We start from the raw sequence: 26,407 nt of genomic DNA, 5'->3' as shown, positions 1-26,407 counted from the left end.
TCCCATTATGCTGCAGGTTGTGATGTGCAAGACTGCTTTTGATTCATAAACAAATGACGAGTAATAGGTCAAATAACGAGAAAGGTGTTGGGTTGGGCACACGATCAACTACCATGGGTGGCCAATCAATGCAACAGATGGATACAAACCAGAACTTTGATTTTGTAAATGATCCTTGAGCAAAAAAGATTCACTAGAGAAGGATTCAATTGAAGATCAACTTGAACTTCTTGGCGATATCAGTAATCTACTTAGGGACGCGAAAAAAAGTAATCGGTATTGTAACACACAAATTCGTGTCCTGCAATAAAGAAGACAAAAAAGATGCACAAAATAATACTTTTTTATTGATTTTGAATTGAAAGGGGTACAATTCTCTAATAAATGCTCTTTAAATAAAGAAAAGAACAAAATCCTCTGATTCAATCTCCGGAATTGCTGGCATTTCAACGGCTTGAATACTTGTTGAATCGCACAAACAATAACTTTCTTTGAATCTTCAAGTTGAATGAACCGAAGAACAAAGTTTGAAGATGACTTGAACTTTGGAGTTTGATCTTTAAAATCTCCAAGAGTCTTGGTTTGTTGAATGATTTGAGTTGCTGATTGATTTGATGTGGTGGACTTACAAAGAAATGGGCACGAGTGCTTGACGATTCTCTGCAGGATGCTTGAGTTCTTGAAAAGTGTTTGAGAGCTCTGAAGAATGCCAAGCAAAAAGTGTTCTCTCCCTCATATGACCCACTATTTATAGGCTCTGGGAGAGAAGAGTTAAGTATGGAAAGATCTTACAATAAGATCTTTTATTGACTTGATTTGATTTGATTGATTGACTTGATTTGATTGGATCTTGATCCCATTTCATATCCTATCTTATGTAAGAAGATTTTATACTTCTTTTTAGGGAATGATTTTAATCTAAAAGAGAAATAATATATTTATTATTTGACTCTTTTTTCAGGATTTATGTGAAGTGGGCCTACACTTTTGAGCTTGTATACCTTAACCCATTTGGCCAATCGAGCTAGCCTAACTCTTTAATCCGTTAAGCTAATTAAGTTAGCCCAACTTACTTTGGTCTTCACTGTATCTCAAATGAATTGAACCGTAAAATTTTGCTGGGTCCAATATTTATTCGAGTGTTTTGACTAATCTTAACTTTAATTAATTAAGACATTTATCCCAATTGATCGAACGGTAATTAAGTCATGCCAAAATTTTAGTGTCTATAAATTTGCCCCCACTTCAAGACTCAGGCGGATGATTGCTTGCTAGCATTGAGTGCGAGACTTGAAGTTCTTTGGCGTCCTTGTAACTTGAGGTGCTTGCTTGACCTCGCCGTTCTAAATATTTGAGCAGATTGTAGACGATTTTTTTTTTATTTCTTATACTGGCAATGCCTCGTGACAATTTTTTTAAGTGATGGATTTTATGGTCCACGAAAAAGAACCTTGGTGCGCCGCGGCCCTCGAGCAAAACTGTGGCTCGTCCAAGCAATCACTTTCTTATTTTTTTAATTTTTTTTCTATGAATTGTGCCCAACTTAGCTTCAGCCTCTGAATTAGCAAGCTTGACTTTAAAATTTTAGGCAAGGAATATTCGACAGGAAACCATTGTTTTACTGTCATGGAAACTTTTATTGCTACGAAATATTTTTCCATACAATAACCGATCCAAATCTTTCCTTTCCTACACAAGGCATGTGAATTCCTTTGGATGAGTTGCTTGGCCTCTTGTGTTTCCATAGAGATTTAATTTCCCAACTCTACTTAATAAGGAATTGAATTTGCCCCCTTCTTTTCTTTTCTTTTCTTTTCTTTTCTTTCTTTCTTATTTCCGTTCTCCTTCACGGTGCAAGACCCAAAATCTTTCCGAAAATATATATATGCTCAACTTATTCTGGCGGTGATAAACATACCCAAAAAGGATTGCGAGAGCATAAAAGTAGAAACGTAGACCATGAAGGATTTAATTTCCATGGCTAGAGAAAATCAAATATTGACCTTCCCTGCTAATAGTTTCTTTATTTGAGTGGTTCAAACAATTTCCTTAACAATTTGGCTCTTTAGCCGCTATAAATTGTAACCTTTGGGCATACAAAGCTTCACACCTTGCACCGTATTTGCACTGCCTTCACGTTTCTGTAACCATGCTCTGTTCGTCTTCTTGCTATTGCTGCTCAGAAGGGTTAATTAAAGAAAAGCAAAAACTTGGTCTTTGAGGGTAAAGCTCTCCACCAGCTCTTCCACATGTGTCAATTTGTACTCTTTTACATCATGCATGTCCGGCCAAACTGAAAATGCCTGGAGCTGTCTTTGTCTTCTTTCCTCATATTTTTTGTTTTTATTTTTTTGCTTCCCTATGAATGTCACCAGCAAGTTGTCGAAAGGCAGTGAATGGTTCTTCATGGTTTGCACGTAGAAGTCTAGCAAGCCTCCTTAATTAATAATTTGCTCCTAATATTTGGTGGAACCTGTCAATGCTTCAATATAAAACATAAGACAAGCAGTTGGAAAGCAGAGAGAGAGAGAGAGAGAGAGAGAGAGAGAGAGAGAGAAATATTGCAGAAGGGCGTAATGGAGGTCAAGAGGGGGGGATGGATTCCTGTGATCAGGAACCATAGGGTGCAGGCACGGAAAAGGGCAGGAAGCAAGGAGATATTCACTTTGTTTGTGGATAATATTCCTGAGAATATGGACCACAGTTGGTTAAAGAGGACATTCAATAAATTTGGGGTAGTTAGGGACGCATTTATTCCGCGGAAACGGAGTAAGCGTACGGCTAACAAATTTGGTTTTGTCAGATATGAATGTAGCGAGGCGGCAGATATGGCAGTTTCTAGAATGAATGGGGTGTGGGTGGATAATGTGAGACTCTATGTTAAAGTTGCTTGCTTTGGGCGGAATGAAGAGCAGCATAGGGTGAAGCTACCCAAGCTTCATCCAGATTCAGACAGAGAGCTGTTACCAAAGCAGGGTACAAATTCGGGCCAGAGATCTGGCAAATGTGTGATGGTGGAGATGGAACGGGGCAAATCTCTTGGAAGGTCTTATATTCAGGTGCTAAGAGGAGAATCGTCGAAATCGGGGACTGCTCAACAGATTACTCTTAGCATTAAACCCAGTGGAAATGGTTGGCTTTACAGGAGTGCGGTGGCTGTGATGCATAGGGTGGTGACCATGATGACCCTGAATGTAAGTTTCAGCTTAGAGACAAACAAGGTGGCTCAGTTTCGATCTCTGGGAGGAAGATCCGTTCTGATTACTTTCCAAAGCCAAGAGGTTCGTGATTCTCTTATTGGGGGACAGTGGATGAAGCTTTGGTTTGATAAAGTGAAACCTTGGAGGGGTGAACCAGCGAGCATGGAGAGATTCGTTTGGCTTAACTGTACAGGAGTTCCTTTGAATGTGTGGAATGCTTATACTTTTAAACTAATTGCTGAGGTGTGGGGAAGTTTTATTAAGGTCGATGAGCAAACCCTCAAAGATTTATCTTTTAGTGAAGGGAGGGTCTTGATAGCAACGGAGGAGATCAGCACCATTGATAAATGGATTCAGGTCGAGGTAGCGGGTGTCTACTATGATGTAAGGGTCTCGGAGATTTCTTCTTTTACCAATCCTGATGCTATGGAAGCTTGGGTTCCTATGAAAATGGTAAAAAATGGGGTTTCTAATCCTCCGGTGGTAGCTGCCATGGAGACTGTAACCAAGAGGGACAAGGATACAGATGATGACGTGGAGAGGGACCCAGGAGAGGAGCTCATGTTGAAGAAGGTGGTAGATGTGGGATGGGACTCGGAGGCAGGAAAAGATGCGTTAGGGGGCTCAAAGCATGAAAATGTAGCCATGCATTTAATGCCTGTCAATTCCAGCTTCCTTCATGAGTCAGACAATTTTGAATCTAGAGTTGGTGATTCGGTGGAGCTTGAGGAGGGTTCTGAAAATTTCTTGGGCTCTTCGGCCCAAAGTATGCTATTGGTCCAAAAGGAGGGGATAGTCCAGGAGGTTTCATTAGGCTTAGAAGAGGGAGATGGGCCGGCTGGGCCTGGGATTTATAAGAGGGTTCTTGGCCCATCCCCTTGTGAACCGGACTCTCTTAGTCAAATTAATGTGCTGGGGGGAGGTTTGGGAGAGCAAACTCTTTCTCAGAAGGAGGCGGAGTCCCCAGGTGGAAGTGTCGAGCGAGGTGCAATCCCAGAAATTCTCGCGGATCCTGTGAGGTGTTCTCAAATTCCAAGCATCAATTTGGTGGTGGACCTTAAAGATGCTGGTTGTAGAAGAAGGAGACGTCGACAACTATCCAACTTGGCGACCATTTGTGAGGCTGTTGATCAAAATCCCGACCTGGTGGCGAACAACTCTTCACCCGAGTTGGAGGAGGTGCTTCAGACCAACCCCGATGTCGCTAGAGAGGTACTTGCCACCATTGCCGTTGGAGGTGAGTTGGGAATTTCATTTCGTCCTACTGATGAGCTGATTCTGCGTAATATGATTGAAATTGAGTCTCAGGCATTCTCTCATGAGCGTGAGAGGGTATCTGGTGATTAATTTTTACCTATCAAGTTTTTGTGGAGTTTGTTGTTTGGGTCTACTGTTTTTATGCAAATTTTATCTTGGAATATTAGAGGTTTGGGGAGTTCGATCAAGAAGAGATTTTTGTTTAAGCTGATTAAAAAGAGGAAACCTGATATGGTGTTGATTCAGGAAACTAAGTTGGAAGCCATGGATTTTTTTTCGGTTCAGAAACTCTGGGGCAGTAGTGGTTTTGATTTTGCGTACTCTAGTGCCTCCGGGGCATCAGGGGGATTACTAATTATTTGGAACAAAGTTTTTTTCAAAGCTGAAAATATTATCTGCCATAGATCTTTTATTATATTGCGAGGTGTCATCAATGAGGAATTCCCTTGTGCTGTGGTGAATATCTATGCTCCGAATGATGCGGTAAATAGGAGAGGAGTATGGGAGGAATTGCTAGCTCTGAAATCTGTCTCTCCAGTTCCTTGGTGTATTGGGGGAGATTTTAATGAAATCAAGGCAATCGGTGAAAGGGTAGGCTGCCAGAGAATGGAGAGGGGTATGAGGGATTTTGTGGATTTTAGTAACAATCTGGAACTTCTCGACCTTCCGTTGTTGGGTAGGAAATTTACGTGGACTAACTTCCAAGATCATGCGATTCACAGTCGTTTGGACAGATTTTTAATATCCCAACAGTGGCTTGAGAAATTCAAGGTGGTTCAATGGGGGATTCATAGGCCAATTTCTGACCATTGTCCAATTGTGCTCACTAATGACGAAAGGGATTGGGGACCTCGACCGTTTAGGTTCTTGGATGTCTGGCTATCAAACCCGAGGTGTATGGCAATTGCAAAAGAGACGTGGGAGAATACTTTGGTGTCTGGATGGGCCGGATTTAGAATCTTGCAAAAGTTGAGGGCCGTTAAAGATAAGCTCAAGGTGTGGAACAAAGAGGAGTTTGGGGATATAAATTCAGCATTGTTAGCAACAGAAGCAGAACTTCATCAACTTGATTTGGTAGCGGAGGAACGACAACTTGGTATCGAGGAAAAAGCGTCTAGATGTAAAGCTAAATCAGAGTATTGGAGACTCTCTCGTTTATCAGAATCTCTATGGCGACAGAAATCGAGGTTGAATTGGATGAGATTGGGGGATAAAAACACAAGATACTTCCAGGCTATAGCCAATAATAGGTTTCGGAGAAATCTGGTGGGTTCAATCAAGGCGAACGGGAGACTAGTGGAAGAGCCTAAGGACATTAAAGAAGCTGCTGTAGTACACTTTTGCAACAATTTCAAAGAGGATAGAGCCGATAGGCCGGTGCTGGGGGGCATTTTTCAAAGGAGGCTGTCACCGGAAATTTCAGCCCATCTTGGTAGAGTTTTTGAAGAGAGGGAGATTCTAGCTGCTCAACAGGAGTGTAGCAACCTTAAAGCTCCGGGCCCGGACGGCTTTAATTTCTCCTTTGTGAAGCATGGCTGGGGGTTTATGAAGGGTTTGGTCATGCAATTCTTCTCTGAATTTCACTCTATCGGTAAACTTACAAAAGGTATCAACTCGACTTTCGTTGCTTTGATTCCTAAGGTAGACTGTCCTGTGTCGTTCAAAGAATTTAGGCCCATCAGCATGGTTGGTTGGGTGTATAAGGTGCTCTCCAAAGTGCTTGCCAATAGAATTAAAGCTATCCTGCCATCGGTTATTGGCGAATCTCAAGCTGCATTTATCGGGGGAAAACAAATTTTGGATGGTGTTCTCATTGCAAATGAGGTTATACACAGCTGGAAAAATAGTTCTCATGGGGGGTTACTTCTCAAAATTGATTTCGAAAGGGCTTATGACTGTGTCAATTGGGGTTTTTTACTGGACCTTCTTGCAAAAATGGGCTTCGGAGCGAAATGGTGTGCCTGGATAAAGGAGTGCATATCCTCAGTTTCTATGTCAGTTCTAATTAATGGATCGGCATCCAAGGAATTTCAGCTCCAGAGAGGTATTAGACAAGGCGACCCGTTATCCCCATTTCTGTTTAATATTGTGGTTGAGGGTCTTAACATTCTATTGGAGAGAGCTAGGGATCGGAACATCATTTCAGGAGCAAGAATAGGGGTCAATGGGGTTGTGGTGTCCCACCTTCAGTTTGCGGATGATACGATTCTTTTCTGTAACAATAATCTGGAGGAGCTGAGTAACATCAAAAGAATCCTTAGATGCTTTCAGCTTATGTCAGGACTGAAAATTAATTATTCCAAAAGCTCTTTATGTGGTGTTAAAGTTCCCCATCAGGATGTGCTATTCTTGGCGCAGGTTATGGGGTGTAAAGTGGAAAGGTTGCCGATCAAGTATTTGGGTTTGCCGTTGGGTGCTAACCCCAATAGGATTAAAACTTGGGATCCCGTAGTGGAGAAGATGGAAAACAGATTAAGTGTGTGGCGTGGTAGATACAACTCTTTTGGGGGTAAACTTACCTTGATCAATTCTTCTCTTGCCAACCAACCCATTTATTTTATGTCCATTTTCAAACTGCCGGTGACTGTAGCAAAAGTAATAGAGAAAATTCAACGGAAATTTTTTTGGGGTGACACAATTGATAAGAGAAAACTCCACCTAGTCAAATGGGAGGTGATTTGCAAGAAGAAGGAGTTTGGTGGTTTAGGCGTGAAGAATTTAATGGTCCAAAATGTGGCCCTCCTGGCCAAGTGGTGGTGGCGATTTCATAAGGACAGGGATTCTTTATGGGTGCGGGTTGTTAGGGAAAAATATAATTTGGAGCTTGGCTGTTGGTTTCCTCGTATGCCGGCATCGGGAAGGGCTACTCAAATATGGAAAGATATTTGCACAATTAGGGATGTGTCTTCATGTATCGGCACTATAATTCAAGAGGGATTTAGATTACAGATCAACTCAGGTTTGGGGATTTCTTTTTGGAATCATGTATGGCTAGGGGATACAACTCTTAGAGAAGATTACCCTCGGCTGTACTTAATTTCTTCTCAAAAAGAAGCGGTGGTCAGTGCGGTGAGGGGCGGATCTGATGAGGGCAATTGGAATCTGACATTTTGTAGGGCCTTACGTGATTGGGAAAACCTTCAAGTGGAGGAATTAAAGCAGAGGTTGCTACTTGTTAATCTTGATTCAGCCAAGCCAGATTCTGTTCTTTGGCAATGGTCCTCTGACAAGCATTTCTCGGTAAGATCAGTATATTACCAGTGGGAGAATGGAGGTTTCTCAAGAAATTTGGTGATGGAAGCTCTTTGGAAGAATCTCTGTCCCCCAAAGGTGGAAATATTCGCTTGGTTGGCTATTCAATCCAAGGTGGCTACGAGATCCGTGCTTTTGGAAAGAAATCTGATCCCCGAAGGTCAATCTGTCCTTTGTCCATTTTGCGTGCTGCACTTGGAAACTCCTCATCACTTATTCATGCGTTGCCAATTTTCTTGGGGTGTTTGGTCGCGGATTCTGGATTGGTGGCATGTAAGTTGGGTGTGCCCTGCATCTTTGGAAGACCAGTTCATTTGGTGGGGTGGCAGTAGATTCAGAAAGTGGGAGAAACACCTATGGGAAATTACTTTCCTCGCAACAGTGTGGTCCTTGTGGCTGGTAAGAAATGCTTATGTGTTAACAATGCTTCAACAAGTACTGGGGAAGTGGGCGAATTGATTAAAACTAGAGTTGCAATGTGGGCAAAGGCAAAGTTCGACATAAAAGTGTATTCAGTGGAGGACTTCAAGATTTTTTTGGATGGAGTTCGTCTATTGAAACTGTAAATTGGTTGGGTGGTGAGGTGTTAGCCATCCAACTGTTTGTTGGAGGGTTTCATTTTGTTGTTCCTTTTCTTTTCCTACGTTTTGCTCAAGTGTGTATTCTTACTGTGCTTGAGCCTCCTCGATGTATCCTTTCGAGATGATATAAACGGTTCGTCTTTGCCGAGCAAAAAAAAATAAAAATAAAAAATAAAAAAAATATTTGGTGGAACCTTGTCTTTTTGTGGGAATCTTGATAGCACCAATAACGATCATGCATGTACACGTATCTTCTGGCATCGAACCAAAATTGCCCCTGAGATATTCGAGATATGTCTCGAACTTGATTTATTTGAAGCTTGTTTACTCTTTTACGGAGTGTTTTTTTTTTTTTTCTTCTTCTTTTTAATCTTTCTCATCTTCTTTTGGGTGAGTAACTTGCTGAATGAATGTCGTTATACCCAATGCATTTCTTTTCTTTTTTTTGGATATCTGTCTACTTTTCCCAAGACATTATGCCCAAACATGTTGCTACAGATTTATTCAAGCTTTTGATTTTGATTGCATGAATGATCGAACTGCAGATACGTTGTTTTACTACTCGGTAACACTCCTCTACTTCTTCTTTTTACAGAGCAGTTCACGAAGCTATACCTACATTCCTTGCTTGCTGCCCCCCGCTACAGAATAACGAGGTATATTACTTCTAGCAAAGTTTGGAAAATTTGTCTTCAATTGCTTCACTTTCCATAATTCTTTGGCATACGTAACACTTTGACCGTAGCGGAAAATGTGCATAGTGGGCTAATCATTGGCTGGATATCTAATCACTTTTCCTCCCTTTTGAACCATAGGTGGCTAGTTTGGCTTAACGGAGAATGCGCCTAGTGGGCCAGTCTTCGACTAGTTATCTCGACACTTTTCCACACCCACAGACCATAGGTGGTTAGTTTGACATCACAGAGAATGTGCCTAGTGGGCTAGTCCTCGACTAGTTATCTAGGCACTTCTCCGTACCCATAGACCATAGGTGGTTAGTTTGACTTAGCGAAGAATGTGCCTAGTGGGCTAGTCCTCGACTAGTTATCTATACACTTTTCCGTACTCATAGACCATAGGTTGTTAGTTTGACTTAACGGAGAATGCGCCCAATGGCTAGTGCTTAACTAGTTATTTAGACACTTCACCACACCCATGGACTAAAGGTGGTTATTTTTTACCTTGCGGTTCGGAGAATGCGCCTAGTGGGCTAGTCATTGACTAGTTATTTAGACACTTCTCCACTCCAATTAGAGAGGGTTGGATGTTTACCATCATGGAGAGTTCGCCCGGTGGGCTAGCTTCTGCCTAGTTATCTGAGTGCCTCTGCACGTCCTGTGACCATAGGCTAATTATATCTTTCTTATAACATGAGCTTTTTTTTGTAAGTTTCTTTAGTCTCTTTTCCTTTTTGTACCCTATTTTGCATTGTAAGCATGGCATACACAGTTCTCATGGACAATATACAGTTCTCATAGAAAATATACAGTTCTCATAAAAAAATACACAGTTCTCATAAAAAATATACATTTTCATAGATAGTTTTAATGGAAAATACACAGTTCTTATAGAAAAATACACAATTCTCATAGACATTTCTCATGAACAATACAAAATTCTCATAGAAAAATACATAATTCTCATAGAAAATACACACACGAACAAAAATTGAACAAAAATAAAAAAATAATCAAAATCAAATATAATTGTAAATATTGAAATATAATTATATAGAAGTGTCCATATGAGTGTCCATATATCTACATCTACAAGTACTAACTATCTCACGGAGAATAGACGAGTGTGTGTGTGTGTATATATATATATTGTAACAATAAAAGTGTCAACAATTCAATTGTTGACACTTCAAAACAATAGATGTTCTTCAATTTTGAATCAAAGCAAAGCGTAACTTTAATATCATCCTCGATTTCTCGCCGTAAAAGTGAAACAAAAACTGTGGCCTCTCTCGCTTCTCGCCGATCCACGGCATTCTCAACATTGCCGCCACCATTCTTGATGGCTTGGACTTCTACTAAGACAAAACTATTTGACTTAAAAAAAGGCTTACAGCTTCACCATTTGCACAACAACAGTTCAACATTTTCTTCGTTTTCATAGAACAACGACGACGACTAGCGATGCTCTGAATGCGACCACAATTCGAATGCCAAAACCGCAAAATCTGTCCGATATCTGGGCTGATCAACTCTCAATTCGTCTATGGATCTCAAGTGTTCTGAAATTGGATCGAAGATATCTCAGTGGGCCTCCGTCTCCTACGTCGTCTTCATGTGCCTCGTGCTCCGGCAAGCACCGCGACCTCGGCGTCCACATCAGCTTCGTTCGCTCCGCCCACATCAGCTTTCTCTGTAAGTAAGTTCGGCGATGGTGGCACCGCCTTCGAACCACCTCGACTGTTTGCCGAATCACCATTGCGGGCTCGCAGTTGAAGAAGGAGAATCTGCGCAGGCTGTCTTCCGGTCAAACTCTGCTGATATCGTTGACTTATCCAACGGTGGCAAGGACGAGAATTCTCGTCGGAGAGGAGATGGCGGCCGTGGTCGGCGCTGCTCCATCGGTGGAGAGAGAGCGAGAGAGAGGTGTTGGTGTGCCGGTGACAGTAGTTTGGAGGAGGAGGGGTTTTTTACAATTTTTATTTTTGTTCGTGTTTTTCAGTTTTTATTTATGTTAGTTCATGGAGTGGATGGGGGGCAAAAAAGTCCTGAAGTAAAATAGCCGAACCATTTAGCTTCGTTGAAAAATATTTAGGGTTGTGATCACACCAATTCTAATTTTCTATTTTTTAAAATATTACTTGGTTTGTTTGTTTTTGGTCTGAATATTCGAACTCTCTCTCTCTCTCTCTGTCTCTCTCTCTCTCTCACACACACACACACAAATAGACACACTGACAACTAGAGCAGCTCCGGCAACAGGTATGTCTTTAACTCACACAAACCAGTTTTTGGGAAAGATGTGGTCAATGGCGTAGCTAGAAAATAACTCGGTGGGAACATCGTTAAATATAGTCTTAGAACTTTTTTCTTTTCTTTTTCTTTTTTTTGATAGCAGGATGTTTGGACCAACTAGTTCATACATTAACTAATTTTGGGACCATGAAATTAATGGCATGAGAAACTCTCCGGTGGCTTCAAGGCTTACAATTTCCTATATATCTTTTACTCACAATAAACAACAATTATCTAAAAAAAGTGAATTTAAAACGTAAAATTTACTTCAATGCATATATGGGCAACAAGTCTTTATGTAAAACAAATAAGTTTAAAAAAACATTTTTGAAACTTGACAAAGATAAAGCAAAGAAGTAGAAAAAGAAAGTGACAGGTCTGCCATTGATAGTGTAACTACGGGAAGGAATGAAAAGTGAAAAAGGAAAGGTCATTATTGTAGAGTTAACGAAGATTTCAGAGAAGTTGCAGAGATTGAGAAATGAGGTCAGGTAAAAAGGAAAACTTCTCGTACCAATTGGGAGCAAAGAAAATTGTGCACGTAATGGGGTGATACCTGTTTTTAGATGATTTTTTTTTATTAAAATGTTTAATATATCTTTATTAACTATTTTGTATTATGTGTTTTTCTCTTAGGAGGATATTGATGAAAAAAGAAAATACATGATAGGGAAGACACTAAAATGATGTTCTTCCATTATATATTAGAATATTAGAATATATAGATATTAGAACAGATAACACCAATTTTCCAACCCCATTGGACTTGTCCTAAGGGGTAGGGATGAGTTTTAGGTGACACATTTATAGAGGAGATAAATAAAAAAGTAGTAGTTGATTTGGATAATATATTAAAAAAAAGGGATAAAATATGACTTAAGTTTGGAGGAGAGATAAGTTTGGTGGATGATGTAAAAAACTATCAAATGACTCTTTTGTCTTTGTACAGTTTTAAACTATATTTAAATTTCTTTTTTGTTTTTAATTTTCGTCCAAATATTTAGAAAAATAGCCATGGAAACCCCCAAAATCTATTAATATATATGACTTGGTTTTTTTTCAATATGACTTGGTTTGTTTGTTTTTCGTCCAAATATTAGAACCCACCTCTCTCTCTCTCTCTCTCTCTCAGACACACCGATTTCCCAGGAACAAAAAGTAGGTAATGATTTGGTCCAGCTCTGTCAACTGGAGCAGCTCCAGCAACAGGTATGGCTTTAACTCACACACACACTGATTTTGGGAAAGATGTGATCAATGGCGTAGTCAAAAAATAACTCGGTGAGGCATCATTAAACATTGTCTTAGAATTTCTTTTTTCTTTCTTTTGATAGCAGGATGTTCGGACCAACTAATTCATATATCATCTAATTCCGGACCATGAAATTAATAGCATGACAAACCCTCCAGTGGCTTCAAGGCTTACAATTTCCTATCTTTTACTCACAAGGTACAACAATTATCTAAAAAATATGAAGTTAAAACGTAAAATTTACTACAATGCATATATAGGTAAAAGGTCTTTATGTAAAACAAATAACTTAAAAAAAACTTTTTTTGAAACTTAACAAAGATAGGGATGTAAGTGATATAAAAGAGAAATGTGTATAATTTTGTAGGATACAAATGTGATGACCATTATAAGTTAGGTGTAAAAATGAAATAATTGAAAAATGCAGTGCCCGTGCCCGCACTGGTCTTACTTTAAATCCACCATTGGATTTGGGTGAGCATCAATGGCGAAGGAGCAGATAGATAGAGCAGAGCCGCCTCCTCCTCCTTCTGTAGGGAATGATAGTAACAAATCTCGAGGATCCGCCGAAAACCTTTTGTGCCTAGCTTTCTGGATCGAACGAGGCGCCACAGCCTTTCTAGTGTTATCGTTCTACCGGTTTCCCCCAAACGTCTGGGGCAGCATCTTGTTTATAGCCGTCAGCCTTCTTATTCTCAGTTTGTTGTCCTAAAAACTGAGGGAGGCCTTGGTATTTATATAGCAAAGGTTGTGGAGTAGAATAATGCTGCCATGGCAAAACATCTTTGGGCCATATGTGCTAATTAACCTGTATTCTTTATGGGTTAAAGTGGAATTGGGTGTTATGTAAACACTTCACAAATCATTGGGGTGTTATTGCACACTTTTGAACCATAGAGGTTGTATCCACATATGACCCAAATCACAGGGGGTCAAAGTAAATTTTTCCCTAAATAAATTTTAAAAAAATTGGATACATATATGTATGTAGTTATGTTCTTTCATCTAGCCCTGTTTATGGCTTGATAGTGTATAGGTTAATTGTATATAGTTTGATGTGCATATGGTCTGTTCTTATTTTGCTGCTGTAACCCATAATTTATTCATATCTGACACTAAGATTACACATGCAAATTAAATGAAACAATAATTGGGGTACTTCTGTACTTTTCTCGAATAATTGTGTTTGAATTTTAATCTTTGTGTAGATGGCTAACGATCGGATTGATGCAAATGCAAGTGAAGTTACAGTAATCGGAGCCGCAACATTAGTGATAGCTACCGGGGTTGCAATCATTGAAACTTTAAGATTTGGGAGCCTTGTCGGAGGCGCGATTTCAATGATAACTATCGCGGTTGCAGTATTCGGAGCCACCCTACTCCAAGCGGAAGACTTAAGGAACAACAAAATAGACAAGGAAAATACCGGACAACAAGAAGCTGAACTTGATCTTAGCTCGAAGGAATCAAAGGAAGAAGTGCAAGCGAAAGATGAAATGAACGACAAAATAGACGAGGAATTTACCGGACTGCAGAAAGCTAAACGCGATGTTAGTTTGAAGGATTCGAAGGAAGAAGTAAGAAGTATTAGTTGCTGTACTAGTGAAGAATTTCAGAGCTTGGAAGCTAAATACCATGCCAAGTACGAAAACCTACTTCGAAAGTACTACAGTATGATAAGTGCCATGGATGGGAGGAAGAGAGAAGCCAACTGATGAAAGAGCTTGGTGCTGCTAGGGCATCATCTGAAATCTACGAAGAGCTTCTTCATGGTTCAGATGATTTTTAACCTTAATAATTAGTAATTTGCATGCTTAATTAGTTGCTTACTACCACTTTGTTGCATCTTCTTGTTCTGCTCAATTTAAAATAGGACAGTTTTTTTTTTTTTTTTAGGATGGTAGTAGTAATTACTAAGTTTTTATTTATTTCCATGATAATTGAGTTGCTTGGTTTGAACGGTTTGTGGACGTCTATTTTGCCCCCATAGGGTTCCCAACTTTCTGATGTTTAGACTTTTCACCTCTCAAATGAATAAATTCTCCTCTTTCTGTCCAAAAAAAAAAAGAGATGCTATCAAACATGTTTCTCGCTTTGATCTCCCTGATGGCATGTTTGTTTACGCGTAATATAATCTCAAAAGGAATGCAAATTTCTTCATCGTGTAAACAGAATAAAGACTATTTCGGTAATGCATAATGCTACGATACATCCAATGGCTATCTAGAGTTATTTGCCAAGTTATTTCATGTAATAATGAGAAGATGTGGCATGGTTTATATTTGGAAAGTTGGATTCAGCGATCTTCGAGTACGCATATCAGTTCGTTTCTCTGCTCCTAAAGCTTTCCTAATGATCACAAGAAAACACAACCTCTGTTGTCGGTGTCATCATGAGAATATAATATTTCTACTCGTGAAAAAAAAGGAGGAGGACCAAATGACATACGAATTCTGGTAAATTGCTATGGAAAATATAGGGAGACAAAAGTTGGGGAACTAAGAGGCGCGAAAAATTCAATAATAATATATAAATAATAAGTCATAAACGGATAAAAAGGAGAGAAGACAAATAGATCGTATTGTTCTTATTCTTGTGGGAATCTGGTAAAGTAGATAACAAAGAAATTAGTCAAGCGAAAGCTGAACTTGATGATAGATTGTAGGAAGAAGCAAAAAAAAAATACATGAAAGGGGGGAAGAATTGAAGACATTGGAAGCTAAACAAGTCAAAGATAGGGTCTACAAACAAACCAAACAACCAAAGTTGGTTAAGGTCGGCAAATTTTATAGTTTGCAAACTTAACGAACCCAGAACATGTTGGCTTACTTCTTGGTTGATCCGATCCTGAACAAACTTCTGGTAGCTCCAGCAATTCAGTCCCCTTAACATCCATCGCGGAGTTGTACCAAGAATGAAATTGCAGAAACTCAGAAGCAAAATATAGAGGAATATATAGTACCAAGATACAGGCCAATTAATGGGTACTCTGGACTTATCATGTGACTCTCCACAAATAAGAAATCGCCACCATTCTCCACCACCCAACAAAAGTGAATAATAATATTTCTATTGCATTATTTTTCGTTAGGTAAATAGTTGGGAGTACCCCATAGCCAACTCCACGCGATACTGCGGGTGCATTGAATAAATTACTCCGAAATACATGATCCAGCTTGACAGATTTCATGGGGAAAGCTTGAGAAAACCAATCAATGGGTGAAGTTAATGAAGAAAATCATTGAGAGAAAACAAAGAGGATCAGCTCAAGTGGAAGGAAGAGAGAAGCCAACCGGTTGCCAAGTTATCTGCTGCCACTGACCTGTTGTCGACCCATTTCGATTCTTTTTTCAGTCCCCATTTTGCTCACTTGTCTATTCGGTTTCTTTGTTACTACTAAATCTATTCTAAATATAGACCACTATCCCTAAATAAAGTAAGGCGGAAAACTCCCATTTCCAAAATAGGACTGGGGAAGATTGAAGGCTTGCCCCATTCCCCATTTACTGGCTATAGCAATGCCCATAGTATAACTTGGTTTCGGGCTTGCGTACACGAGGGAGAGTGCTTATCAGTAATTAACTGAAGAGAAAAGTGCAAAACCTCTAAACAATTTAAGAATCTTAACTCCACGGCCAATGGAAAGATGTTCAACTTCATAAGAAAACAGATTCAGATTTGTTATATCCCATATGCATATCTACTAACATAAACAAAATGTGTACGAAGCAGCTTTCAAAAAGATGGAAATCCTCTGATGCTAACATATTTGCCCAACCCTTATGGTGTTTCACTTGAATGCCCAAGCATTCTCACTGCGAGCCTCCTGTTCTTCCTCCGGAGTGAAATCGTTCTTGATGTCAAAGGTCTGGCGGATTTCCTCTGGAGTCTTTCCCTTGATCATTCCCCCCACCATCTGGCATGTCAAATCTAGCAGGCTCTCGATGTTCAGATAATTTGCCGCCTGAAAAGAAAGATTAAACAAGCTAAAGGATGTGAGAAAATAAGTAGTCTTACATACACAGATAGACATGCATGTAAATGCGACAAGAGGCAGCTTTACATTATATGGCTGAACCCTCATCCACAGAAAATCGTCAAATAAAGCCCATTCATGCAGCTAGATGGGAGTCGTGGGACTCATACACATTCACTGAAACGCTTTTAGAACAGCTATGTGTTAGTGCATAAAACAAACTTGCTAGTATGCGCAAATGTGTAGACACTCATACACATTCACATGAAACAGACTACCGATTTGGGATGCCTAGAAAAACGAACGTGTACTGACAGCAGCAACACGTGCTCCATAAAAGTATGTGCAAATGCTCTGCATAAACATCCTGATGCAAGTTGTTTATAGAGGACCAAAATTCATTTCTTAACTCTTTGCAGAAACGCTTTTATGCAATACACAGAACAGCTATACAAAGTAATAGTTCCTGAAGATGACAAAGTATTGCCTACACAGTGTCGGCTTATAGTCAACCCAACCCCATATCTAATATCCACAAACAAGAATAGAACCCCATATATTGACAAACGAGAATAGAAACAGCTAATGCTATCAGTTCAATAATAAGAATGTGCACGACGACATAACAAATCATGATAATTCAGTGAAAAACCTTATGATACGGCACGTGTATCTCGTCTCCTTCCAAAAACTAAACATATCCCACCCTCTATCATTTTTTAATTGAAATTCCACTTATGCAATGACGTATCCAATAATCGCATATCCAAAATGTGTTATAAATGTTTGATCTTAATTATAATTATGGTGAATTCAAACAATATAAAGAAAACGAAACCTCAATCCATTATTAAGGCTTGAATAGAAGAAAGAACATAGAACAATCGTGTTTTGCATGAATAAGCTGAGGGCTCTTGTTCTCTTTCCTTGACCAAGAAACCAGAAAGCCTCAATGCGAATACAGCTTGAAATTTTACTATAAATGGTTCGCTAAACAAACTGATGAACAAAACCCATTATACTATACTTGGTTCTCTAAACAAAACTATTCTACTGCGTGCAATTATCTAACAATTGAGAAACCATTCCAAAATTCCTAAAGAACAGCAGACAATTTCTGGAACAATCTACATTCAGCCCAAGTTTCCCAAATCATCTAAACAGACTAAACCACAAAAACAGGGATTTTGAGACAGGCCATTCTCCTCACATACATCAACTAATAGTCCAAATAGAAGAAACAACCTGTCTAATCACCCTCAGAGTACACAAATAGAAATACACAATAAATACATGCATCAACATAACAAATCCGTAACGAAAACTAGGGGGTGGGCCTCCGCACCGCAAATCAAAACAAACCACATAATCAAACTAACAAAACGTCTAAAAACCAACTACTCGGACAATTTTAATCTAGGCGTCACAAACCCGCCTAGCGCCAACTAGACCAACTTTCAGAACACTGCAATAAAACATCAAAAATGGAGAAATCGCTAAAAAAGAAGGCGGCGGCACAGAGATCAAACCAAGATGAGATCGAAGAGCATGAGCTGCTCGACGTCGACGAAATTGGCGTCCCACTTCATGAGAGCCTTCTGCTTCATGAGAGCTTCCTCGCGGGCCGCATCCTTGTCGACGTCGGCGGCGGCCTTGCCGGCGCCAGAGGCCTTGGCGTGCTTCCTGCAGTACTCGATGACCTTGGCGAGAATCTTGCCGGTGACGTTGGGGATGGGGATGGTCTTGTCCTCGCAGCCGTCCTCGATCAGGTGCTTGATGGTCTGGGACTCTAGGGCCACGGTCTCCTCGACCTCGAAGGTCTCGCCGTCGGAGGATATCAGGACGATCTTCTTTGGGGTCGACATGGTTTCTGGTTTCGGTGCTTGAAAACCCTAACCCTAGGAGAGAGAAAGTGAGATGATTTGAGGAGCAAAAATGATACTCACACAATAATCCAAATACAACAACTTATACAACCTCTCACATGCATGTGGGCTCCACACACAGTAGTGGTGTGTGGTGTGTGTGGAGCCCACATGCATGTGAGAGGTTGTATAAGTTGTTGTGTTTGGATTTTTGCATGAGTATATCTTTGTTCGAGCATAGAGGACTAAGAGGAGAGAGAAAAGTGCGCGTTAATTTATAGATTTGAGAATATTCTGGAAGGGAGTCATTTTAAATAAGAGAGATGTGGCGGTGGGTGGTAAGGTCCGATTTATTACTTTCCGATTCAGAATGGGCCCACTAGTTTCGAATTGGGCCATGAAGCGGTGCATCATCCGAGTCGTTCATCTCAGCAATTAATAATTTTTGATAGGCCGAGCATTTAGGGCTGCAAACAAATAAGCAGCTCATGCCTCGGCCGGAACCATTTAGTGATCCAGCCAAGTTTGAGTTCAAGTTTCCGGCTCATTTGCTAAACGAGCCTAGGCCGACACTAAAAATCTAGGCTAATTTATATGGGCTTGTAGTGTAAATTAGTCAAGCTTCGCTCAATAAAGGCTCAGCTTGTTAAAAGCTCCTCTTGCTTTTTGAATTGTGGGCTCGATTACACCCCTGTCCGAGATAAAAATACAAATTCTTTAGGACTGTAATTTTCACATTCTTCTTAATTTTATTCTCGTGCATTCTTTTTTCGTTAGTATTCACGTGAAATTGATAAGCTATCTTTGCTTTTAATTTCACTTTGTAAATACTAGGGGCAATTGCGGATCAAAAAAAAAAATACTAGGGGCAATTTGATAATTCCACACTCTTCTTAATTTTCACATTTTGTATTGTGAATTATGGGTTTCAAGTTATTATTAAAATTACAAAAGTATTTTGATGATTCATGGGGAAAAAATATTGCATCTGTTTGAAAGTTTCATATAAAATTGAATTTCTAATTTATTATAATCAATTTGATCTTTCTTCATACTATATTTGTTATGAATTTTTGGTGTTATAATATTTAAAACGTTTTCAAAAATATACTATGGATCCATAAAGTTTGAATTATCGAACATTTTATTTCTCAATTTTTATATACAAATTTAGATAAATATAAAACTTAATTCAAATTGTAATTAAAAAAATTAGTTAACGGGAATTTTATTTTATTTTTATCTCCTGTTAACGGGATTTTTCGGAGATTAAGTAGTTTCGAAGTTCCTTGATTATGATTTCTTCCTCTGGGTCCTTCAGGCGTGTTTGGATTCTGGATTTTTCTATGTGATCAATCATGGGATCAGTCAGGAATTCATGGATGAGGTTTTTAACCAAAGCAGAAGGTTTTTTGATCTACTTGTAAGTGAGAAAATGAAGCTTCTTCGGGAACGAGAAACATCGAGGTTACACTCCCGTGTAGGCCTGTTAATGGGCCGGATTCGGATCCGATAAGACCCAAATCCGATTCGGATCCGATAAGACTCAAATCCGATAGTGGTAATTTGGATCCGATCCGAAAATCCGAAAACTTTTTTTACTTCAGAAATTTTAGCAAAAAAAAAATTTTTTTTTTTTTCAAAAAAAAATATTTTCCGAAAAAAATCTATAAAAAAAAGTAAAAATAAAAATACAACTTCTTAAACATTTTTTTTTCAAAATTAAAAATTTACTGTTTTTTTAAAAAAAATTTAAAAAATTTAAAAAAATAAAGTTCGGATTCGGATTGATAACGGATTTAATCCGATCCGATCCGAATCCGTATTTGAATTACCGGATTTGGATTATCGGATTTCGGATTGATATTATCGGATTCGGATCTTAAAAAAACTAAAAATAAAAATACAACTTCTTAAACATTTTTTTTTCAAAATTAAAAATTTACTGTTTTTTTTTAAAAAAATTTAAAAAATTTAAAAAAATAAAGTTCGGATTCGGATTGATAACAGATTTAATCCGATCCGATCCGAATCCGTATTTGAATTATCAGATTTGGATTATCGGATCTCGGATTGATATTATCGGATTCGGATCCGGATCCGGATCGAATTTTTCGGATCAGATCCGGTCCATTGACAGGCCTACTCCCGTACTGGATGAACATTTGGATCCTGCCAATCAAAAACATGGTTTGTTCTACTATCTTCTTTTCTGATGTTGTATCATACACTTGTATCAAGCCCCAATGTAGCACTAGTTGTAGGTCTAATTTCGGAGCAACATGATGCTTGTTTTTGTTACACGGTCTTGAGTAGAATTCAACCCCAAAAGCTAGCTATTCAATTGAGGGTGTCCTCACGCTTCTATACTTCATATTACTTTAGTATCCAGGTGATATGAGACTTCGCCTCACACCATCTCTGACGTGCAGCATGCTCAACCAGCAGCACCTACCACATGCATACCAAAGACACACACCCTACCCATCTCTGATACCTAGCTCTGATACAATGTTAAATTGTCTTTGGTAGAACTCAATACAAAAAGCTAGTTTTTAAAGTAAAGGTGTCATCACGCTTATATAGTTCACTAGAGGCCGGAGCACACACGATGCGTGTGCAATTTGACTTTTATAGTTTGTTTGATCAAATTTTAATCAAAACTCGACTTACACACGCATCGCGTATGCCCCGGTAGAATTGGATAAGCATTAGAGGATTTCTTTGATAACTAAGATTTTTGTCATTGTGGAAAACGCCTATAGAATATATGTATATGGTCATTATAGGTGCATGTATATAGGGGTGTGCATGTAGAGAGAGAGAGAGAGAGAGAGAGAGAGAGTAACTGTGAAAAAGGAAAGCTTTTTTTGGGAGCGCCATTCTTTCGGTGAAGATGAAAGAATATAGTTTTGGGGAAAACTGTTTTTAGTGGCAGTTATGGTTTCTCATAAGCAACGTGGCTGAAGAGTAGGATTGTGAACTTACCATTTTGTCCACAAACAGGTTACACCAAAAGCTCCTTCCTTTTATATATTATAATAGAGAATAGATATTACTTTGGTATCCAACCGATGTAAGATTTCCGTTCACAGTTTTGATATGAGTTTGATGTCTTTTGGAAAAATGGAAAGGCATGAGAAATGGTCCCTCCGTTCCTCAAAGGCGCTTATGGAATTCCAACTTTTTAAGTACACATATAATGATGCAGCGAAGCAGTTGGTAGCATAGCGCGCGATTGTACTTCATATGAGTTGATGTCTGAGCAACATTATTTGTAATACCCATCTCAGATATTTCGGTATTTCAATTACTTTTAATTGAACTATATGTTTTGGGGGTTAAAAAACATAAACAATAGAACTTGAGAGGGTCTTGTGGGTGATTTGTGATTGGAACATAAGTTAACAATATGTCTCGCTTACACACGATAATCTTTCTATAGGTTTACAAATATCTTGGAGGAGATATTTCTCCCCTCTCTTGTACGTGTATGTATGTATGTGTATATGTGTGTTTGTGGTGTCCCTTGAACCGTCCCGTATATCGGGGCGGTTCCGGAGACACCCAAAAAAACACCTAAAAAAACACCCCAAATCTCAATCTCATAGTTTCCGATCAAATTTTTATGATCCGAACCGTTCAATGTGTGCAGAATGTGATTTTAAGGGTGCCCGTGAGAAATTAGCAAAAAAAATGACCGGAAAAGACTTGATTTGAGCAGTTTTTATTTGAACCGTTCAATAAAAAACTGTTTGAAACTGTTCGGATCAAGCCTTTTCTGGTCATTTTTTTTGCTGATTTCTCGCAGGTACCCTTAAAATCACATTGAGCGGCTCGGATCATCAAAATTTAATCGGGAACTATGAGGTGTTTTTTTGGGTGTCTCCGGAACCGCTCCGATATATATATATATATATAGAGAGAGAGAGAGAGAGAGAGAGAGAGAGAGAGAGAAGCGGAAAGAAGAGAGAGGGAAGGCTAGGGGTGAATTCTCTTGGATTGGTCCATAGTTCAATGAGGTAACTAATTTGTCTTGCATTTGCTCTTGAATTCCATGTTTTAGATAGCTCTTAATCTTTACTAGTTTGGGGCTAATTTGGGTGTGATTTGAGTTGTTGGAGATGGATTTTGGATGATTTTTGTGGGCCTTGTGGCTGCTATTTAAACCCAGAAAATCTGCAGAATAGGCCTCGATTTTTTGGGGTTTTCGCCTTTTTAAACTCAGAATTGAATCTTGGTTCCTTCTTATGAAATAAAGTAGACTTGAGGCTTGTTTGTTTGCCGCTGGAATCACTTGAAACCAATAAGAATTCAATTTAGGCTGCCTCTAATGCCACGAGCATTAATTGTTCTGGTAGCTAAAATGACTCTTTTGTCTTGTTGTTGTCAAAAGCTGTCGGCCCATAATTTTTTTTACCCAAACTATCCTTCTGTAAACGAACAACCCTTCGATTACCCATTTTCGGCTTCTGATTTCCTGTGCTTTTCAACTGCAACCTGTATCTTCCTTTTTCCTTTAGGTTTTGTCTCTTCCCGTTTGTACTTCTTTTTTTTTTTTATCCGCTTCCCGTTTGTACTTGATCACCAGATTCATTGGAGTATATACATTCAAGGTTAGTATTGTTTATTCATTGTGTACTTGTATACATAGGGATTGCTTTTCTAAAGTAAATGTTTACAGTTTTGTTACGTTATTCACGAACTACTATTGTTGAGATCGAGCCAATCTCAACGGATTGGTCTTGTGGTCAAGACTTGAGACTTAGAGGTTTATTCTCTTCTAAGATCTTTGGTTCGAAACCTATTAGATGCTATTAAATTCTGGGGTCAGTCCATATAGAGTTTTACTCTACCTTTAATTGGGACCCCCGCAAATGGCGGTGAGATTGGTCTCCAAAGATTAGTTGTGATGTGTGAAAACTGTCTCGGACAACCAAGCTCTAAAAAAAAAAAAAAACTACTATTGTTGAGCATATGTTTAGTGTTTCATTAGTGTACTTTGTATGCGGTAATAAACAAAAATTAATGTTCTTTCTTTTTTATAAAAAAACCTTGAATGTTTAGGGACTAATTTTTATTGAGGCTATGCTTAGGGTTATCCCTTTTTTTCCCCTTCTGTTAGTGCTTTCTGATGAATTTTTAATGCCACAATCTTTGCTCAATTTTTTTCATGATGTAGATTTGGTGACTGAACCATGGATATTGAACAACCAATTGAATGCATCCATGGAAGTTCCAGTGATCAGATTGATGAACACGAAATCGACATGCAAAATCAAGAAAACAAACAGAAGGATATGCTTCAGCAATTTGGTTGGAAATTCGAATCTCGGGAAGAACTTCTCGATACTCTTCGAGAGTTTTTCTCAATGCAAGGATATGCAATATCTATCAAAAACTCTAGACAAGATAGATATCTTACCATCGGTTGTGATCGGGGTGGCATGTTCCCTTAGAGAAACGGCAAAGGAAAACGGCAACTCGTCTCATAAATTGTCCTTTTCAATTCTGTTGTAAGAGACAAGATGATGGCTTGTGGGTGATTAATGAAGTCAAAAATAGCTCACATAATCATGAACCCTCAAGTGACATGTCCGGACATCCCTCTTGTCGTCGTTTGTCAAAGAAAGAGATCACGAGCATTGAAGAAATGAATAGATCGGGAATACCACCACGCCAAATTCTTTCTTCACTTAGACATGCAATCCAATCCGAAGCTTCAAGCGGTGTCAAAAACAATTTATAATACGAAGGGGAAAATTCAAAAGGACAACTTGGCAGGACGAACTATGATCCAAGCATTGTTTGAAGAGCTTTGTCAAGGTGATTTTACTTTCGATGTTGCATATGATCAAAATGGCCATTTGACACATCTATTTTTTGCACACCCTTCTTCAAGCAAATTAACCAAAAGCTACACAAATGTCTTCGTGATGGATTGCACCTATAAGACAAATAAGTACAAGATGCCACTACTTGACATAATTGGAGTTTCAAGTTTTAACAATTCATTTTACTCTTGTTTTGCCTTTTTGGAGAAAGAGGGAGAAGGAGATTATATTTGGGCTTTGCACAATTTTAGAAAGATCTTGGGTCCCACTTGCCATCCCTCTGTTATTGTATCAGATAGAGAATTGGCCTTGATGAATGCCATAAAAATTGTTTTCCCTTCAACTACAAATCTTTTGTGTGTGTAGCATATTGAGAAAAATATTTTAGCAAATTGCAAGCCTTACTTTGACACTCAAGATGATTGGACCACATTTTTGTCTACTTGGAATGAAGTGATAGATTTTCAAGATGAGGAGGCATTCAATGAAGCTTGAAAATTAGTTGAGCTACTGTACAAGGATAAGGAAAAAGTGCTCTGTTATATTCGAAAGACATGGCTTCCATTCAAAGAGCGATTTGTGCATGCATGGACTGAAAATTGTGCTCATTTTGGAAATCGTGTTTCTTCGAGGGCAGAAGGTGCTCATGGGAAATTGAAGAAATATTTACAAGTTTCAACAGGTGATCTCTATCAAGTAAAGAACAAGATATGCCTCGCAATTGAAAATGAATTTAAAGAGATAACGACTCAACTCTCAAGTGAGAGGATCCGAATACCTCACAACTGCAATAATTACTTCTTTAAGGAGTTGATCACCAAAGTGTCGTCATTTGCTTTGCGGAAACTAGTCGATCAATATGAGATGTTGAAGCATGGTACAATGAAATCAACATGTACGGGACACTTCATGGCAAGTATGGGTCTTCCTTGTGCACATAAGATGATTGATTGGAAAGGTAAGGTGTTACCGCTTGATGCAATACACTCGCAATAGAGAATTGATACAAGATTGCTTTTTCTTGGGGGATAAACTAGGTCGAATGGGCAAGAATTCAAAAAGTTAGTTCATGAGTTAGAAAATAAATACCGAGAGTGGCCTGCAAGCCAAAGAGAACGTGCTCAAGAGAGAATTTCCCAACTTGTAAGTCCATCACTACAGTTGGTTATTGAGCCAAATATTCTACCACATAAGGACGTCCATCGGGGTCAAAGAAAGTTAAGGAATCTAGTTCTACGAGGCGGAATGCATCAAAATTTGAGATTGTGGATGCAACACGAAAGTGTAGCATTTGCAAAGGTGTTGGTCATAATAGTCGAACATGTAAAGGCAAATGGGAGGCGAATATATCGAATCCAACTCATGCAGCTAATCTGGACAATGATGAAAGCACCATGAATGTGCTCGACACAAGCCCAATTCCTACTTTCACTCGACTGGTTTTTGTTGGATTGACCACTTGAGGTAAGATAGTTCTTTTTCTATTATTTCATAGTGGACGAATTATTGGTAAGTCTTACAGATAATCTCAACTAATTAGAGCCACAACTTTTACCATTTCTTTTGCAGCCGCAGGAGATAAAAAGTGTCTTTCCCATTCAATTCTGGCCAACATACTGTTGCTTAAGTGAAGGATGTACCACATTTTGTTTAACATATGGTTTTCAATTTTCTCTCCACGTGACATGATAGATTTCAGTTTTGGCTATAAAGTACCAGTTTGGACTTTACAATGCTTCTTTAGATTCATTCTGGATTCAGATGAAAGTGGAAGAAACAAGGCATTTTCCTGTGAGGAAGTGGCCTTACTTTTTATACCTTTATTAGACATTGACAATTATTAAGGAATTTGCTTGAATGGTGATTTCTTGAATGATGTTTCTACTGGTACTGGAGAGCAATTGTTTTGGTTTTATTGTTGGGTAACCACATGAAGAGAGAAGGTTTTTTTTTTTTTTTTTTTTTACAGCTTAGTATTTTTTTTAAAGTATCTTTTTTTTAGAAGAAGTAAAATTAAAATGGAGAACCATGTGTTTGTTTATTAGAAACATAAAAAATAAAAAAAAATGAAAGCTGGAAAAATGGATAGATTAAAGTTAGGGTCACCAACTCACCAGTGAGAATGATTTTGAGAAAGAAAAAATACTCAAATTTGAAGTGTGCTATGGAGAAAAGCACAATTTTTGTTTTAGTTTTTTCAATTAAAAAAATTGACTTT

The 26,407-nt window shown here is 38.7% G+C and overlaps 1 protein-coding gene across 1 annotated transcript; it reads right to left on the bottom strand.

Moving 5' to 3' along the window:
• Positions 1-16,153: 16,153 nt before the first annotated feature.
• On the bottom strand, positions 16,154-18,466 carry LOC131325459 (SKP1-like protein 1A). Its single transcript, XM_058357739.1, has 2 exons — positions 18,020-18,466; positions 16,154-16,478 (listed from the first exon to the last, which is right to left on the bottom strand). Exons 1-2 carry the CDS (start codon positions 18,353-18,355, stop codon positions 16,305-16,307), a joined length of 510 nt encoding a protein of 169 aa, XP_058213722.1. The 5' UTR covers positions 18,356-18,466; the 3' UTR covers positions 16,154-16,304.
• Positions 18,467-26,407: the final 7,941 nt, after the last annotated feature.

Source organism: Rhododendron vialii, chromosome 5a (assembly GCF_030253575.1).
Source record: "Rhododendron vialii isolate Sample 1 chromosome 5a, ASM3025357v1".
Taxonomy (NCBI): Eukaryota; Viridiplantae; Streptophyta; class Magnoliopsida; order Ericales; family Ericaceae; genus Rhododendron; species Rhododendron vialii.
This window is presented reverse-complemented; position numbering and strand designations above follow the sequence as displayed.

Bases quoted from the DNA above. Each gene is read 5' to 3' on its own strand.
- LOC131325459 (XM_058357739.1), bottom strand. From the start codon at position 18,355: ATGTCGACCCCAAAGAAGATCGTCCTGATATCCTCCGACGGCGAGACC. The intron at 16,479-18,019 runs GTTTGATCTCTG...CTTTCTTTTCAG, and splicing joins TGCTCTTCGATCTCATCTTG to GCGGCAAATTATCTGAACAT.